A 17414-nucleotide genomic window follows, 5' to 3' on the forward strand; every position below is an offset into this window, starting at 1 on the left:
CCTTCTCTCGTCTCTCCACTTCACATATCTCTCACCAAATTTCAAAGTTTTACCTTACAAATTTAATGCATGACGATTTAATGCCAAAAGATTAAGAGTATATTTTTTGTCATGGGGAAGATACTCGGGCCAAAAGCTCTTGGTTCCTTAAATCAATAATTTTTGATCGAAAATCACAACAAAAGCTTATGCTGATTGGTGCATTGTGACCTCTTTAACACACAAACTTAAAGATAAAACAGAGTGGCACATTGTACCAAAATGGTCGGTCTCAACATCGTAAGTCTCCAAGACATTTTTCCAACTTTAAGAAAAAAGAAAATAGTTTTTTTCTTCTTTTTTCTTACAAGGTCACACTCACGGTGAGAAGTTTCAACGGGATTAACTGAATATTGGTGATACAAATTATACAATGCAACATGAAATTTTAAGCGGTAAATGATGGTAGTAGAAACGAGTTTCAAAGGCCTTATTTGTAATACACAAGAAGGCCTTAACCACAAGAAGATCATATGATACATGTTATACATGTTATCTAAAAAAGCTTCAAAGGCAAAATTATATTGCAAGCTTCAAATTTCAATATATAGTTTGATACATTTACACAGAAATACGATAGACATTCATTTGATAATGCTTCGAGAATAATAAATTGAGTGACTAAAATTTGAAAACATCACATAACTTTTGGCATCGTTAAATTTGTTTCAATTTTCTTTTTGTTATTAAATGACAAATGATAATGAAAACTGAAGCTGACGTGGAATTTGGTGGGTAGTAGATGATTTGGTATGATTGAGAGGACAAGTGGACACAGGTGAGTCAAAAAAGTGAAGAGACGTTTAAAGTTTTATTTTATTTTCTTGGCTCTCTGATTCGTTCGTGTTTTGGACACACAATCACAAAATAGGTTATATATCTCCAGTAACCAAACCCAATTGGTCCCAACTTCCAATTCCAAATATCAATTTCAGAAATCAGAAATTGATAGTGGGCCCTTTTCTCTCTCACTATCCGGGCCCATTTTTCACTAGTGGGCTTCACCATCTGGTCCACACTCTTCATTATTATTATTTTGGTCGGGAGAGGTTCTTTTTCATTATTCGCTTTCATTATTGTTTTTTTGACATTGTTTGTTATAAATTTACAAGGACTAAAAATACCTTCTTGTCATATACAATGTGCATTGATGTATGTATGTATATGTTGAATCTAATTATTGTACGTACGTCGATTTTACAATAAACACACAAAAGTTCCACAAAAAACAAACTTCAATGTATGTGAAAAAGGTTAATAAGACACTTTTGATTTGTTTGGGGTTGAATTAAGTGGCAACTGATTTATTTACCGATACAAAATTTAGCAAAAATGGAGGATAAGACCTCTTCAGAGACATCTTGACCACTGATTTGAGCAAGAGCCAAAGCAGCTTCTCTCAGCTCGATTGTCCAGAAATCAATCGGAATCTCGTCTTCTATCGCTTCTCTCAGCCTCGCTAGCGCTTCTTTCGTCCGCACCAGTTGCTCGCATTGTCTCTGATAAACACACACACACAAAGAGGGTCTAAATGCAATACTCAAAAAGTTAATGGATAGAAACAGAATTACAAGTATAATTGAGACAGACCTGATTCACTGTCCATTGATGTCCTCCAGTGGGGACACGATCAAGACCAAGAATCTCCAATATTGCATCTTCAAGCTCTTCAAGTCCTTGACCAGTAACAGCAGATGTGAAGACAGACTTATGGAAAACTTCTTCCTTTTTCCTCTGATCTTCTAGTTGATCACAGCTACTTGGAGGAGCACTATCAATTTTGTTCATCACCAGAATCATAGGCTGTTTCAAATGAAGGAGACCCGAAAAAAGTCATAAAAATGAAACTAGTGGGAAAAAAATGAAAAAGTGACTATCGAACAATTACCTTGTCTGATTGGATCTTACGTAAAAGCTCAGTGTCTTCTTCAGTCCAGCCTTCGACAGCACTTACCGCCATGATTATGACATCAGCAACCTTAGCAGCTGTTTCTGATCTTTCAACTCCTGCAAAAAAAGAAAGAAAAACCTCTCTCAAGATCTGAGCTTTGGCAAATATTACGCTTGTAGTCTAATACTGACCTATTTTTTCGACAATGTCATTGGTTTCTCTGATACCAGCAGTGTCAAGAACTGTGATTGGTACGCCACGGACTGTAACATTAGCTTCCACAACGTCTCGAGTAGTTCCAGCAACTTCTGTAACAATGGCTCTCTCACTCTGCACGCTAAAATTAAAGCACCGGTGGAAATGTGACTCTATTTGAATAAACAGACTTAAAGATTGCAACTTCCAGTTTTTACTAAAAAAAAAAAAAGATCATTCTGTTTCCATACTTTGCTCCAGGCATTTAGAAGACTTGATTTCCCGACATTCGGACGCCCAACAATAGCTATCTGCAACATTTCAGTAAGGAAGACAAATGAAAACGTATGCTCTTACTTTCAAACTTTCAAACATGAACATGAAGAATGAATAGCATTCTTAAAATTTACCTGCAATCCGCTTTGAAGAAGCTTGTCGTAGTTTGCTGTATCTAATGCACTTTCTACGTCTTCAGACATGCTGTTTATTTTGTTAATAACTGACTCTATATCCAATGGCGTCATCTCGTCCTCAAAGTCTAAACGAGCTTCAATCTCAGTGAGGAGCTCAATACATTGTGCTCTTAATGATTTGACCAAAGATGAAAACCCACCCTAAAGAAAACAGTAGGAAAAGACTTGAAGATGTTAACAACGATCATAGACAAACTATTATTAGAAACGATTTATCACAAAGGATGTAAAGTGTATGCCTGAATCCCTTCCAAAGCAGCATCTGCCGCAGCAGACGACTTGGCTGAAATAAGTTTTTCGACATTTTCAGCTTGCGAAAGGTCTAAACGCCCATTTAGAAAGGCACGAAGTGTAAACTCTCCTGAATGCACCGCAAATCCAGCCAAAAGAAAAAGGATTCAGAATCTTTAGCTAACAACTCACATATGAAGTCAAACATCGATCAAAGAACCTGTTTCTAATAATCTTATAGCTAAATCTCACAGATTAAGTTAGACATAGGAGAAGAAACCCAATGACCAAATCTATAGAAGGGATTTGAGTCTCTGACCTGGTTCTGCTAATCGTGCTCCAGCTTCAACACACGTCCTCAAAACACGCCGCAGACAAACTTCGCTCCCGTGACATTGGAGCTCAACTACATCTTCTCGAGTGTATGACCGAGGAGCCAACATAGGCACAGCTAAAACCTAACAAGCAGTCACACTTCACTGATCAAAACACTTGAAGATCTATATAATCCATCTATAACAAAACCAGTAGAAATGTCAAATATATTCAAATCCTTTCCCGGTTAAAAATCATGATCTAAGCATAAAGCCAGTAATTTGATTACGAAGACATCGAAACAGAGAAGTGTGAATTAGTGTCAAATTTAAGAACTTTTCAAATCTACCTCGTCAACAACATTGCCATGTGAATCAACAACAACTCCATACTCCACGAAATGACTCTTGGGCTGCCATGAATCCGAATCCGAGTCCTTCTTCTTCCTTTTCTTAGCAGAACGAAAGACTCTTCGTGCAACTTCCACAGCCTTAGGTCCCGACAACCGCACGATTCCCACCGCACCAGGTGGTCCACCGATCGGCGTTACAATCGCCACAATTGTACTTGAGCTCTGAAACCTATCGACGTTATCGAATGCATCGTCTACTACCTTGCCCACAAGACCCACCACACGCTCATCGCCTCTAAACACAAGAGACTTGTCCTCTGCAACAATCACAATGAAAAGAAAGAAAAAGAACCCCATTAGGAATAAGGTTGAGGTCAAATTAGAATCGTTTCAATGGCTCTTATAACCTGATGACGCAGCGCGAGGTTTAAGAAGAGAGGTTTTAGGAGACGAGGAGAATAAGACAAAGCAGAGATTTTTAGAGAAGGGTTTCGAGATTCTTCCGCCTCGGGTTATGATCGGCGTAGCATGTCGGAGAAGATGAACGCCGACGGAACGGAAGGAGAGGAGATTTACCATCGACACTGCAACCTAAGCTCACGGATAACGCCGACGACGGCGGCATTGAAAACAAAAGAGATAAAATCAAAACACAGCGTTTTAATGTTTTCACAAAGCCCAATAACTCATCATGAATAAAACATGGTTTGGGCTTTTATCTAATAAAGCCCAATAACTAAAAAAGGACTTGTAAGAACGCAGCGTTTTGTTTGTGCATTGCGCTAGTAGAGAAAGAAAAGTAAAGAGAAAGAGGAACCTACAGTGTTTTACTACTGTTTAAAGGTTCTATAAACCACTCACAAATGAATCTTGCTTTGTTTCTGGTCCACGTTCATATCAAATCAAGGATAGGATCATATTTTATTTGTTTTGTCAACATATGGATAAGGATCATATCTAATGCATTTTAAATTCCAACTTGTCACATTATTGAGTTCCCATTTGGCTTAACCAATATATTTCCAGAGATATAGATCTCTACATTGGACATCCTGATCATAGTTGTTAATACATTTTGAGTTTTTAAACTTGATTTGATAGAAAAATCTTAATATACAAAACTTTATTACAAAAAGTAGTCAACTTTACACTTGACCTCTCGGTATGGATAGAAGAATCATAAAGAACTACAATTGAAGGCAAAAGTCACTTTCTTAACTCTACTGTTACAACACTTAGAGAACATTTCCTTCTTCTTCTTCTTCGTCATTATCTTCATTTCTTCTTCTTTCTTGTAAATTTCAGACCTCTTCTGAGAGTTTTGGACAGCAAGCCTCGACGGCGTCAGCCACTGTCAGATAGATGTTGTCTTCTCCTAACATGTCGGCAAAATGCGACAAGTGTAGCTTGCCTATCACCAAGGGTCCAGGATTTGCTAGAATCAACTGTTTATACACAAAAACAGAGTCAGGTTTCATAACTCTCTGGCAAAAAGGTAAATCTTCTTCAAATACTTATTCACTTTGATTGCTTAGATTATAGTTCATAAAATCAGTATGTATGTATATATATATATATATATATATATATATATATATATATATATATATATGTACCTGAATGTCCCTTTTCTGGAGAGACTTGTATAAGTCTTCTAACGCGTGGATACCGCTTGTGTCGATGTCCGTAACAGCTGAAAAATAATGGTGTATGTTCGTTAATATTTGTTTATAGGGATAAAAATAGCGATAATTAAGAAGGGATTAATTAAGAGTAACTTACGTGACATTTCGATGATGAGAAACTGAATCCTAGGTAGGCTTGCTGCTTTGACCTTTTCTTCTTCCTCATGAAGCCATCTCTGGATCCTGTAAATCAAAGGTTTTCCGAATTAGATTTCATGTAAACCAAGTAACAGATCTTGGTTTAGATTAAACTTTTGTTTAGGGTTTTACCTTTCTCTGACGTAATTTGAGTTGGAGAAGTAAATCGCGGAGTCAACACGAATAGTAAGAACCCCTGGAACCATAGTGGCTTCAGGATACTGTTGAATATTTCTGTAAACAGAAGTTCTCGGAATATTTCCGAGAACTGCAGTTCTAGGTCTTGTTACTTGCAAGAGGATCTTAGCAAACGAGATCGAGACCTGTCCACAAATAAACACACAAACATCAGCAAATTAAGATTAGAAGGGAATTAGATTTATCATGATTGCAGCAATATGGAGAGGGTTTAGTTTTCTTGAGACGTACGGCAATGAGAAGTCCGATCTCAACAGAAACAAAGATGACGCCAAAGAAGGCTCCAATACAAGCGATGAAATCTAGCTTATCAACCTTGAAGATCAAAATAGCAGCTTGGATATCTATCAAAGGAATCACGGCGTTGATGATGATAGCTGCCAGGATGGCGTTTGGAGTGTACTTGAAGAGAGGAGTCAGGAAGAGCAATGTCAAGAGAACGACAATTGACATTATGATGTTCGAAACCGCTGTTTGACATCCAGCCATGAAATTGACGGCTGATCTTGAGAAAGATCCTGTAGCTACGTAGCAAGAAGACATCGATCCAACTACGTTCATCATGCCTAATGCTACCATCTCTTTGTTACCGTCGATTTGGTAGTCTTTCATCGCAGCAAAGGTTCTTCCAATCGCTACAGCTTCCTGCGAAAACAGGTTGAAAAATTCGAGGTTTTGATGAGGAACTTTCGTTGTTGAGAGATTGATGTATGAGTCATTGGTTTGTACTTACTGTTAAAGCGACCATGCCAGCGACTACACCGATCCGGATGCCCTTAGCAAGGTTATCACCAGTGAAGTAGATTAGATGGAGAGAGGAAGGGTTGATTCCTTGGTCAAGGTGTTTCACCTTCATTCATCAAAAAAAAGAATCATATTAAGTATTACCACAATGTCGAATCGTTTGAGGCGCAAGTAACTAGTTAGAGTAGGTTGAGATCTTACAATTTGGACTCCTTGTTTGTCGGCTCGGGTTAAGTAGACAAAGAAGGTGGAAATGATAACTGATATCAATGGCGCAATTGCTGGTACCCAGAATAGTTTCTTGCTCTTCTTCCCCTGTTTCAGCATCAAGTCAAGAGAGATCAGAAACAGATCATAACAAAAACGGATAAACAATTCGATGTTTTGTTAATAAATATATGTCTTACAATGAACTTAGAGGTGAGAAGGAAGGTCAAGAATGATGCACCAATGAGTATAGTCTGCCAATTCCACTGCATAGCCAAATTGATATGAATTAGTGAAGAGATTTATGCAACGGAGGAATCAAGAAACATAGTGTTTTGTATCAGCGAAAAGATTCTTACGCCGTGATGGGCTGCTTTGAAAACGGATTCAAGAACAGCAATGATATCAGTTTTCTTGGTGAATTTCTTGATCCCCAGGAAGCCCTTAAGCTGCTGAAGAGCGATAGTGATGGCTGCGCCACCCATGAAGCCAACCACAGCCGCGTGGGAAAGGAAATCGATCAAGAACCCTAATCTGAGAGTAGTAAAGAAGAAGATGAACATTTAGAGAGCTTTTTCCGATCATCAAAGAAGGAAGAAATTGTTCCTTGATAAGAGATTAATTTTACCTGAAGAATCCAAGGGCTGCTTCGGTGATACCGGCGAAAAACGTAGCAGTGAAGGCAAGGCGGAGATATTCATCTGGATTTGTGCTTGGATCAATCTCAGCTCGAAGCAATGTGCCTAGCAACAGAGAAACCACAGCGACAGGTCCGATTGCTATATCCCTAGAACTCCCCATACAAGCATACACCAACGGAGGAACAAAACTCGAATCTGTAAAATCAATATCAACCATATTTTGATTATCCAATGTTTATCAAATGAGGTCAAGTGTGAGAGAATTTATCAAAATCAAACTTACATAAACCATATTTGGGATCAAGATTCGCCAACTTAGCGTATCCAATATCCTGCAATCATCATGGAATATACATAAGAAACAAAGCAAGTACAAATAACTTGTGATACAAGTAATAGTGTACTTGAGTTTAGGTTTTCCACCTGAGGAATGCAGAGACTTGCAATGGTTAAACCAGAGATGAGATCACCTCGAAACTTCTTGAAATTGTAGTTACGTCCCCAATCGAAGACCGGGAAGACGGATTGGAGACCGAGCATAAACTTCTTAGACTTAGGCTGATCCTTAAAATCCCTAAGAGGATCATCATGGAAAAAAGTTTCTTTGAATGTGTACATGAAATCCTTGAACATGTTTTGCTTAGGTGGGATTCCAACTTTATGCCGGTGGGGGGGAGATTTCATCGGAAGACCTCCACCAACTGTCGCCGGACTTAAATCTCCGTCTACAGGGTGAGCTCTCGACGACATAGTATCTCTGGAAACAGAACAGAAGACTTATTAGGCTAGCACTTTAGTTTGCAAGTTTTTTAGATTATAAATTGTGTGATTGGAGTAATGGGATCGAACCAAGAGAAAGATAGATATTTGGGTGAAGTGAAGATGACTTAAAAGTGTGATTTTGGAGCAACATACATGAAGCTTATTTATAACGAAAATTTAGAATAGCTTTTGTTTTAATTTAATGATAAGAGAGTGGTCATCATATATATAGATTGATGAATCTGGATTACTAAGAGACCAAGTACATTAAGAAAATTGGAAAGTCTAACTAGAATAGATGCAATTTTTTATTTGCGTTGATCGACATTAAAGTTTAAACAAATTAAGTCAATGGATTCTGTGGCAAACTTTGTGTGCAAAATTGAAAACAATCTCAATTCAATGATATCGTTTACTTTTCTTCTGCTGTAAGGAGAGATCGTTGACTAGAACCGCAACGTGGTAGATATACAGTAAATGCCAACAGTTATCCCTAAATAAACGACGGAAAATTAACGTTAACCTTTCAATTTTTAATTATTTAATAGGATTAGAGGTGCCGCATTATACGAAAACAGAACCTTATTAGTTAACGTTTGATTTCTGGATTCTATCATCGTTTTTGTTGAACATAAACTTTAGAAATAGGACCTACAAAACCTAGAAAACAAACCTAACTGAACAGAAATTTAGAAAGAAAACCTAAAAGATTACATATGAAGCCTAATTCATATGTTCTATTTTGGTGGTTCTAATTAGGACTTGATATCTTGTCTAAACTCAGGCTATGTAGATGTTCTGTCCCTGTCGTCAGTTTGGTGCATGCATATTACTATATTAGTTTAGTTATTAGAATACTAAACCAAAATTTCAAATCACTCAGGTTTTAGAAAAAAAGGCTTAAACTTCTGCAACTTGATGGAAAGCGACTGGATTATTATAAAAAACTAGCCGCAATTCATTTTCAACCAAAGTTTTTTCAAAGGAATTAACCGGCGTTTTTATGTCACATAAGCCAATTTCGATCACAAAAGCTATATAAAAAAAAAATCAAGTTACGTTCTCTTGTCTGACTAATTTTTATATTCTTTAAGATACAAAAATTGTAATCCGTTTTGGTTGGAACCAAAGTGAACACCACATGTGTTGACTTTGTAATGTAGACAAGTATGCATGATTGATAGTGTGATTAATTAAATATCTTATCGAAGAGACGCTGTAATCGTAAACTCCTACACCAGACGATACCTCTTCAACATTTTCCTAGTTATATGCATTATTGTATATAGCCTGTCATACTATATATTGCGTAATTATTCTGATATTATACACACACACAAAAACACAATTGAAAAAGGAATCAATCAACTAGGATTATATTTTCACCAGAAAGAAAAAAAAAAGATGATTAAACATTATACGCACGTGTAATCTCTAAATGAGAGGTTTTAAAATAAAATTAATTGGTGGGTAAAGTAACTAAGCATAACCATTGATAGTTGGAAGGTGAAACACCCACTTACCTGGAAAAAGAAGAAGAAGAATTCGATCTCGCTTTTTAGCCTTTTTCCTCCAAATTAGAGCTTTTACGTGATTTATTCAATTTATTAAAGCGAAAAGGGATTTTAAAAAGTAGAAACAGGAAGAGAGAACGATTTAAGAATTAGAGAAAAAGTACACGAGAGATATACTAGTTAAAAGCCTCCCCTTTTTAGATTTTAGAACTCCAGATTGTTCACTATTCTTTTCTAAGTTTAAAACAGTAAAATCAGTAAACCTGATCATGTCCAGGTTCACTGAATCACTCTCTCTAATTATCAAATTTCGAAAACGAAACGAAAACCCTAGTTACAAAGTTTCCAGAGAAAATAGATTTTGCTAGAAACTGGAAAAAATTTCAAGAGAAAAAAAAAATATTTAACAAAAGTGAGGGGAAAAAGAAATAGATCTGGGCTTTTATAAATTTAATATTTTTAATTGGAATAAACATTAAATTATAAGAGTCAAGAGAAAAATCGTGATTACGAATATTTGGCTTTTTTAGGAAAAACAAATATAAAGGTGATAATGACAGAAGTTATGGAAACTAAGCAAGAACATCAAAGCGGTTAGATCAAAATGATTTTACGAAAATGCCACTGGCTCCAAATCAAGAAAAGCGAAAAGGTCAAAAGTTTGGAGCGTTTTTTTGGGGGTGAAGTTGACTTTTATGGAAACTAGTGGGCCTCATTTGAACGTGGACTATAATGCGGCTAGGTTCGTCCTTGAAACATTAGTCATTGACTACGTGTACGTCACGCGCTAGATAGTGCTTTGGTGGCTACGACCTATTGGCTCTCCATGTTGGTTCACGGCCAGCCACACACTATAAGGTTTTTTTATATGTTTATTCGTTAATTATACGGAATTTTCTAACCAGCTGTTATAATCTGTTTCGATTTGTATTATACGTTATCATCAATCCCAAAAATACGTACCCACTATTGAAGTCTGTAACTCATTATTTTTTGCACTATTATTAATTTTTTTTGTAGATGTATGTATATGCATATAATATGCTTTTTTTTTTTTTTTTTACTAAATTGTAAATATCATATAAACGAATAAACAGGTTTTACAAGATTGTTAACCTACAGCATTTGACTCTTTGGCAAAAAAGAAATAAAAAACAAAGAGCCAATCCAATCTGGGAGAGAACTTGGTAGTTATCATCGCAGCCATAACGCCATTAACTTGCGAAACGGGCGTCTATTTCTTCTTGAGGTGATGATGTTTCTGATCTCACGGTCGATGTACTTGAAGATAGAATGCGTACTAAGCGATAGAGAGTTGTGTAGGACATTGTTGCGTTGCTTCCAAATGTGGAAAATGGTAGCCTGAAACCGAACTCCCAACCAAGTTGAGAAACCGAACTACCAAAAAAACATCATGGGATGCTACCATGTAGGACCAACTACACGTAGTATATCCGATGAATTCAAAACTATATAGGCCTTGTTTGTTTCATCATTTGGCATTTGCATCCAAATGATCTATCCAAATGATCCATTTGGATGATGCATTTGAATGATGTTTGTTTGATCATTTGGGTAGTTCATCTTAATGATGCATTTAAATGGACTTTTGTTTGTTTGATCATTTGGTAATTCATCCACATCCTCATCTAAATGAAAATGACTAAAATACCCATGCATTTAAATGGACCTTTTAAACCAACCAACGTCATTACTTTAGTGAAATACATTCATAATGTAAGATTAGGGACATAATAATCAAAGCAAGAAGAGATTGGTTTTGTTCCTAATAACAGTGTCTTTAAACAGAGCAAGCAGTGGCATAATAATCGATTTGCTTAATCTAGATAGAGACTTTACCAAACAAGTATTTGCGTCTCGATTCAAACCCAATTCCTGAAAGAACAAGTCAAGCATCATCAAATCCAGCAACAAAATCAAAACTTAGAAAACACATCAACCAAGGATAAACAATTACCTTCATAAGGTGATTGTGTAGGACCAAGAATCATAACGTTGAAATACCGGGAGCTGCAGCAATCAATCGCACAAAACTCAGATAAAATCATATATAAAACCTGAAAACAAAGACATGAATCATAAAACTAATTATTGCTTAAGTACACAAACCTGTTAATATGGAAGTCTAGTTCCTTTGGCAATCTCTGCAGTAATAGAATCCCGTGTAGCCTCCAGAATTCTGTCACCAGCAGGTACATATGGAACATGCCCATCATTTTCATCACCATGCTGCTCATATGATTCCACCATTTCCCAATGTTTGAAATCACTATCTTCTTGCTGTGAATCTCGGATAAAATTATGTAACGCCATTGTTGATGTCACAATCTTAATCCACTTCTTCACTTCATACTTAGGGTGTTTCCTGTCTAGTATTCTCCATTTAGCCTTCCATACACCGAAAGTTCTCTCAATTACTGATCTTAAACCAGAATGTTTACGATTAAACAGTTCCCTACTATTTGTATAGTTGACATTTTTCCTTGAACGAGTTCTGTCCTACACATAAAATGGCATAAACATGGCTTTTAAAATATTTTAAAACTTGGATTCCATGGTCTCTTTCTCATTAAACAAGTTTCTATAATAATGTCACGTATCACATGGTCTCTTTCTCACTAAACAAGTTTTGTAGTTTACATGATTAGACCAAGAGGCTAATAGAAGAGACTACCAATTATGTGAAGCTTTTATCAAAAACAAACCATTTCTGTGAGGCATTTCATCAAACATGTGGTTGGCATCAACAATTTCAAGCTCTAGACTCGTCAAAACCATTTAGTTGTTAATTCATAAACCTCGTAATAGCAACAAAGCACTTCTAATCATTCAAATTGGAACTAATTTCAAAATCAGAAGCAGTATTATTTAAACCATAATTCTCAATTCATTACACTAAGAACAAAACGAGTGAAATTTGGACAAACCCACAAGCTGAAATCAAAGGAAGCAGATGCAGAATCAAAAATAAAGTATAGCAAAGAACGAAGCGATGAAGTTGCATCAAGACTATTGAGATATGAGAGAGAACAACATCAACGAGAGTATCACATGAAGGAAGCTGTGAGAGAGAACTAACCAAGAGGAGTAGAGAGAGAATGAAGCGAGAGAGAGATCGACGAGAGCGAGGGATCGAAGCGAGAGAGATCGAAGCGAGAGAGAACAGAGCTTCGTCTCCGAGAGAGAACAAAGCTTCGTCGCCGAGAGAGAAGAAAATCGAAGTAGGTTTAGAAGAAAATCAATGTAATTGTTTAGTTTAATCAAGGGTATTTTTGACATTTTCAACATTTGACTGAATTATCTCCAGTTGACTGCACCAATTAAACTCAGCCAAAATTTTCAATTTTTTTGGATGAGTTTGATAAAGTTCATTCAACTGATTCAGCTGAATGGTCGGTTAAATGGTTTAAAAAGAACATCATTTTTCATTTCCATTCAGATGGATCATCTGAATGGTGAAACGAACAGCACCATAGTATATTTTAACATGTTCTCTAGCTACAAAAACTTTTAACAATGTGAAATTTTTTAATCGAGTTCTTACAATATGTGGTTTAGGTCGAACTTCAATAGTTTGTATAGTTTTACGCTGAATTTTCAATGCTATCAAACTTTTCGGGCATGTAATATAGAGAAGTTTTTTTGAACTGGAATATAATTGAATCTAAAATTGTATATATGAGAGCTTAATTACGTTTCTCGCACCAAACTAGGCTTGGGCATTCGGATATTCGGGTCGGGTTTTTCGGATTCGGGTTTTTCGTGTTTAGAAAACTAAGACACATTCGAGTATTTTAAAACTTTGGGTTCGGGTCAGATTCGGATCGGGTTTTTCGGGTTCGGATTCGGGTTTACCCATAGTATCTAAATATTAAAAAATTTGTATCCGATTCTATGCAAAGTATTGAAAAATACTCAAAAAATCTATAAAACCCAAGTATTTTTTTACGCGCATCTAGCCAAAAGTAGCTAAAACATCCGAAAATATCTTAACATCCGAATAATTTAGGCACCTAGGTTATTACAAGTATAAATATTACTACTATATTATAACTATGTACTTATATTTCAGGTATGTTCGGATACGGGATTAGATCGGGTTCGGATCGGGTTGTGAAGTTTAGTACATGTTCGGGTATTTTAAAACTTCAGAATCGGGTTCGGATCAGATTTTTTGGGTCGGATTCGGTTCGGTTCTTCGAATTCGAGTATTATGTCCAGACATACACCAAACGATATAAGAATTTTGGGTCATATAGGAATCTAAATGTTTCTTTTAAACTTTTGCGTATTTTGTTTAGTATATAGTAAAATTTTGACATACTAATAAATATTATTAAGACAATGAATCTTAAAAGAGATTTCGTTATTGTAGAACCTCCTGACCCATAAGTTTTCGAAACGACAATACTTGCTGATTTTATACAGATAAACTAATTTATCATAATCTTTTGCATGTTTGTTCTAGCTAATTCTTAGTCATCTTCGTTTGACGTTATAAACATTAATTTATAAACATTTAGATATTTTACGATATTTTAGATCATATGAAGAAAATGCATTCTACTTATATCTTTAAAAATAACTCATACTAAGATTATATATACATAAAAAAAAAAAAAAAAAAAAAATCCTACGAAGATGATTAAGAATTGTGACAATCATGTTAGAAATTGTGAAACGAACAAATCGATCGGTACTTTGCTAACCAGGAAAAAATTTAATCGATCGGTTGGTTTCTTATATAAACCGAACTTTTCAAATTATTCGATGGCATATAATCAACTAGAATTTTTCTTCTTCCTGATAAACTACAAATAAGCATTTAAATGTAAATTAGTCACGAAATGTTTGGCAAAAACAATATCATGTACGTATGAGTATGTTAGCTTGGTTGGTTAATTAGAACTCTCGTCAATAAAGAATGAAGTTTATAAAATATTATTGAATAGTTTATTCGATTTGTAGCGATGCATGAAGCTTATAAAAATTATTTTGATTGGTCGATGACATCAAGTACCAAGTAATGTAGCATTTACATAAAATATCATAACATATACTACATCATATCTTTGCCATCTGACAGAAAGTAGTTTTTGTTTTGTGTTTTTTTTTTTGGTTAAGGAACAAAATGAAGTTTTGATTGAAAGTATTTGAAAGAGCTATAAAATAATGTGAAGTGGTTTATATATTTATGACTAAATTTAAACGCAACAACCAAAATTCTTAGCAAATGTTATGTTTCGTTCGGATCTAAACCAGTAAACACTTTAATCACATGTTTTATTAGTATTTATTAACTTAAGATTCTATAGAATAATCTATTAACTATATTTTATGAATAAAGATCTGAAGGCACAGTTGATGGACGCGGCCACACGTATAATTTGCCTTTTAGATAATGGTGTCAATGTCATAATGCGTTATCTCGGTGAATAGATTCGTTCGGTGCACTGAACAATTGGTTTGGTACAGATTATTTCTTAAGATATCGTGAACTACTGGAACACCAGTGTGGCTAAAAACACTATAACGTTCTAGTCCAAAAGACTTAAACCGATAAAAATTGGTATGTTAATAAGATATTTATAGTCTATTTTCCGTGTGCTTTTTACCTTTTATGCTCTGAAACAGAAAAAAAACTTATGTATTATATATGTTCGTTTCTACTTTTTTTAAGTAGTGCTAAAATTTTGTAGTCAATTTGATATTAAACACGATTTTATAAGGACTTTCTTGTCATTTAAAAAAAATGTTTTGTTGGCCTTTTCATGAAAATTTTGATGGCCGTTTAAGGAAATATTTTGAATACTCACATATATTTCATTAATTACACATAAAAAGAAACTAAAACACACAAAAAAAAAATCATGTACAGTCAAATGCTTAGAGTTAAGCAAATGATCTCACTTAGCTTAGGCTGACTTCATCCACACAAATTGTTCTTTTTTTCAACTGTTCTAGTTTTTTAGTCAAATGCATCCAAAACACCTTCCAATATTTCCAAAATTTTAACCATATTACCCATATGTTATTTTTATTGATCCGCAAACTTTCACATAACAAGAATTGACATTGTTGAGTTGCGTTGGACCAAAGAACCCTACGTACGAGTCTATGATTATGACATTAAAGTAGCTAGTTTGGAGGATTCTGGATGAAAAAAAAAAGTAGAGAAGTGAATAAGAATGGTTCATAGTGGAAAGATAGAGAACAACGTATATGACTCATGCTTAGACAATGATCGTACGATGAATAGATTCCCTTGGTTATGATTATAAGTAACCAAAAATTCCGAAACGGTAAAACAATGTGGACCGAACATGCCCAGTGACCACATCACATCCGTTCAATTCCATGACTAATCCCCTAAAAAATCAGTAACCCGATTATTCTCCGCCTAATCCGATTACTTTCCGCCTAATCTTATATACCCCGATTATTTTTTAGATTGCAAGTATAAAAAAACTTTTTATTTTTGTTATTCAATCATTTGAATGGAGAGTTTGTGATGTTTTACAATAGCTTGTGTTCAAATTTTAATAAAAATCATAAATTTGTAATAAAAATCATAAATTTTTACAATATTGGATTAATATATTTTAAAAATATTAAAATAACCCTAAAACTAATCTCCGATTAATCCCCGATTTTAATCCGATTTTCCGATTAATCGCTAGGCCCATGCCGAACGCCCGACTAGCGCCTAGCGATTCCCTTGGTTATGATTATAAGTAACCAAAAATTCCGAAACGGTAAAACAATGTGGACCGAACATGCCCAGTGACCACATCACATCCGTTCAATTCCATATTCTTCTATATAAAGATAAGGAAAAAGAGACCCAAAAAGAAAAGAACAACCATATAAAAAAAATTTCATTCGCATTTCTTTTTTATCTTCTTTTTCCTTGGAAATCAATTATTGTATAGTGCCTTCTTTCTCCATCAAACCATTCTTGTTTTATTTGGCAACCCTGACATTCCACTTAAAATATTCGTTTTGGATCAGAGCTCGTATGATCAGAGCTCCATTAATGTTGATAATTTAATTTGGATATTGATTTGTTTTTTAATTTCCAAATATTTTATAAAGTATATATACTAATTAAGAAATGTTGAAAAGTATATGAAATTACCTGTCCGTCCAACGTTGGTATGCTACAATCGCATATGTTGATATATGTTGAGCTCAAATTTTCAAAAGTTGAATAGAAATTCTTAAGGAAACAATTATGACAATTCTTGTGTTCTCAGGCACTCACTTTTACCTCTCACGTTAGAGTTCGAACCAGAGGTTTTTGGTGATTTTATGAAAAGGATTTGCCGATTGGCTATCAAATTCAGTCCATTACACTGCTGATATTAAAATTATCTATCATGTATTTGCAACATGCCATCTTGTTGTATGTTCATTTTTTTTTTCCTAGGTTAAACAAAGAAGGGAGATTCACAAAAATGCCCCTTTTTCAATACCCCTTTTCAAAAATGCCCCCTTTGGATGTCCATTTTTAAAAATACCCCTTTTATGTACAAAATGACTAAATTACTCTTTTTTTAATAAAAGATATCATAAATATATAAGGAAATATAACAAAATTAGGTCCAAAAAATACAAAATATTTTTTGGCGGGAAAAGTGATCCCCCAATTTTTCCCGCCAAAACACTTGTAAAAATTTGTAAAACCTTTAAAATACCTTGTAAAATTTTCCCGTAAAATTTTTTCCCGCCAAAAATTTTTTTTTGCGAGAAAAAAGATTCCGCAATTTTTTTTGCGTTAAATTTTTGGCGGGAAAAATTTACAAGGAATATTAAAGGGATTTTCATGGAACTTTATGAGGTGTTACAAAGACTTGAAAAAGGATTTACATCTCAGTAGTGAAGTGTACAGAATATGTTAGCCACTTGGACAATCTTTTTTATAAAGTCACAAAAAACGTCCGGGTTCTAATTCTTTATGTGAGAGGTAAAAAGTGAGGGGTATAATCTGACGGAAGCGGACCTGCTG

The 17414-nt window shown here is 35.0% G+C and overlaps 2 protein-coding genes across 3 annotated transcripts; both read right to left on the reverse strand.

The window, feature by feature from the left end:
- Nucleotides 1-1192: 1192 nt before the first annotated feature.
- On the reverse strand, nucleotides 1193-4211 carry LOC9325235 (tRNA modification GTPase MnmE). Its single transcript, XM_002889126.2, has 10 exons — nucleotides 3904-4211; nucleotides 3494-3813; nucleotides 3149-3287; nucleotides 2838-2959; nucleotides 2536-2739; nucleotides 2377-2436; nucleotides 2122-2260; nucleotides 1928-2046; nucleotides 1630-1842; nucleotides 1193-1538 (listed from the first exon to the last, which is right to left on the reverse strand). Exons 1-10 carry the CDS (start codon nucleotides 4073-4075, stop codon nucleotides 1344-1346), a joined length of 1683 nt encoding a protein of 560 aa, XP_002889172.1. The 5' UTR covers nucleotides 4076-4211; the 3' UTR covers nucleotides 1193-1343.
- Nucleotides 4212-4569: 358 nt separating this feature from the next.
- On the reverse strand, nucleotides 4570-10308 carry LOC9325236 (sulfate transporter 1.2). 2 transcript variants are annotated; one of them, XM_021035316.1, is made up of 14 exons: nucleotides 9395-9822; nucleotides 7959-8364; nucleotides 7533-7866; nucleotides 7393-7441; nucleotides 7097-7304; nucleotides 6828-7002; nucleotides 6669-6734; nucleotides 6463-6576; nucleotides 6251-6367; nucleotides 5749-6162; nucleotides 5452-5642; nucleotides 5279-5364; nucleotides 5113-5189; nucleotides 4570-4941 (listed from the first exon to the last, which is right to left on the reverse strand). In XM_021035316.1, exons 3-14 carry the CDS (start codon nucleotides 7857-7859, stop codon nucleotides 4798-4800), a joined length of 1968 nt encoding a protein of 655 aa, XP_020890975.1. In that variant the 5' UTR covers nucleotides 7860-7866; nucleotides 7959-8364; nucleotides 9395-9822; the 3' UTR covers nucleotides 4570-4797. The 2 variants fall into 2 exon arrangements, with proteins under 2 accessions (XP_020890975.1, XP_002889173.1); XM_002889127.2 differs by lacking the exon at nucleotides 7959-8364 and having other exon boundaries at nucleotides 9395-10308.
- Between the last annotated feature and the right edge of the window lie 7106 nt (nucleotides 10309-17414).

Source organism: Arabidopsis lyrata, assembly GCF_000004255.2.
Source record: "Arabidopsis lyrata subsp. lyrata unplaced genomic scaffold ARALYscaffold_2, whole genome shotgun sequence".
Taxonomy (NCBI): domain Eukaryota; kingdom Viridiplantae; phylum Streptophyta; class Magnoliopsida; order Brassicales; family Brassicaceae; genus Arabidopsis; species Arabidopsis lyrata.

What these genes read in the sequence shown, in the direction of transcription:
- LOC9325236 (XM_002889127.2), bottom strand. Translation starts at nt 7,859, where the DNA reads ATGTCGTCGAGAGCTCACCCTGTAGACGGAGATTTAAGTCCGGCGACA. An exon ending in CAAGTCTCTGCATTCCTCAG is followed by an intron (nt 7,442 to 7,532) that starts GTGGAAAACCTA and finishes TGATGATTGCAG; the next exon opens with GATATTGGATACGCTAAGTT. An exon ending in TCTCATCATCGAAATGTCAC is followed by an intron (nt 5,190 to 5,278) that starts GTAAGTTACTCT and finishes ATTATTTTTCAG; the next exon opens with CTGTTACGGACATCGACACA.
- LOC9325235 (XM_002889126.2), bottom strand. Translation starts at nt 4,075, where the DNA reads ATGGTAAATCTCCTCTCCTTCCGTTCCGTCGGCGTTCATCTTCTCCGA. An exon ending in AGCACGATTAGCAGAACCAG is followed by an intron (nt 2,960 to 3,148) that starts GTCAGAGACTCA and finishes CGGTGCATTCAG; the next exon opens with GAGAGTTTACACTTCGTGCC. An exon ending in GTAAGATCCAATCAGACAAG is followed by an intron (nt 1,843 to 1,927) that starts GTAATTGTTCGA and finishes CATTTGAAACAG; the next exon opens with CCTATGATTCTGGTGATGAA.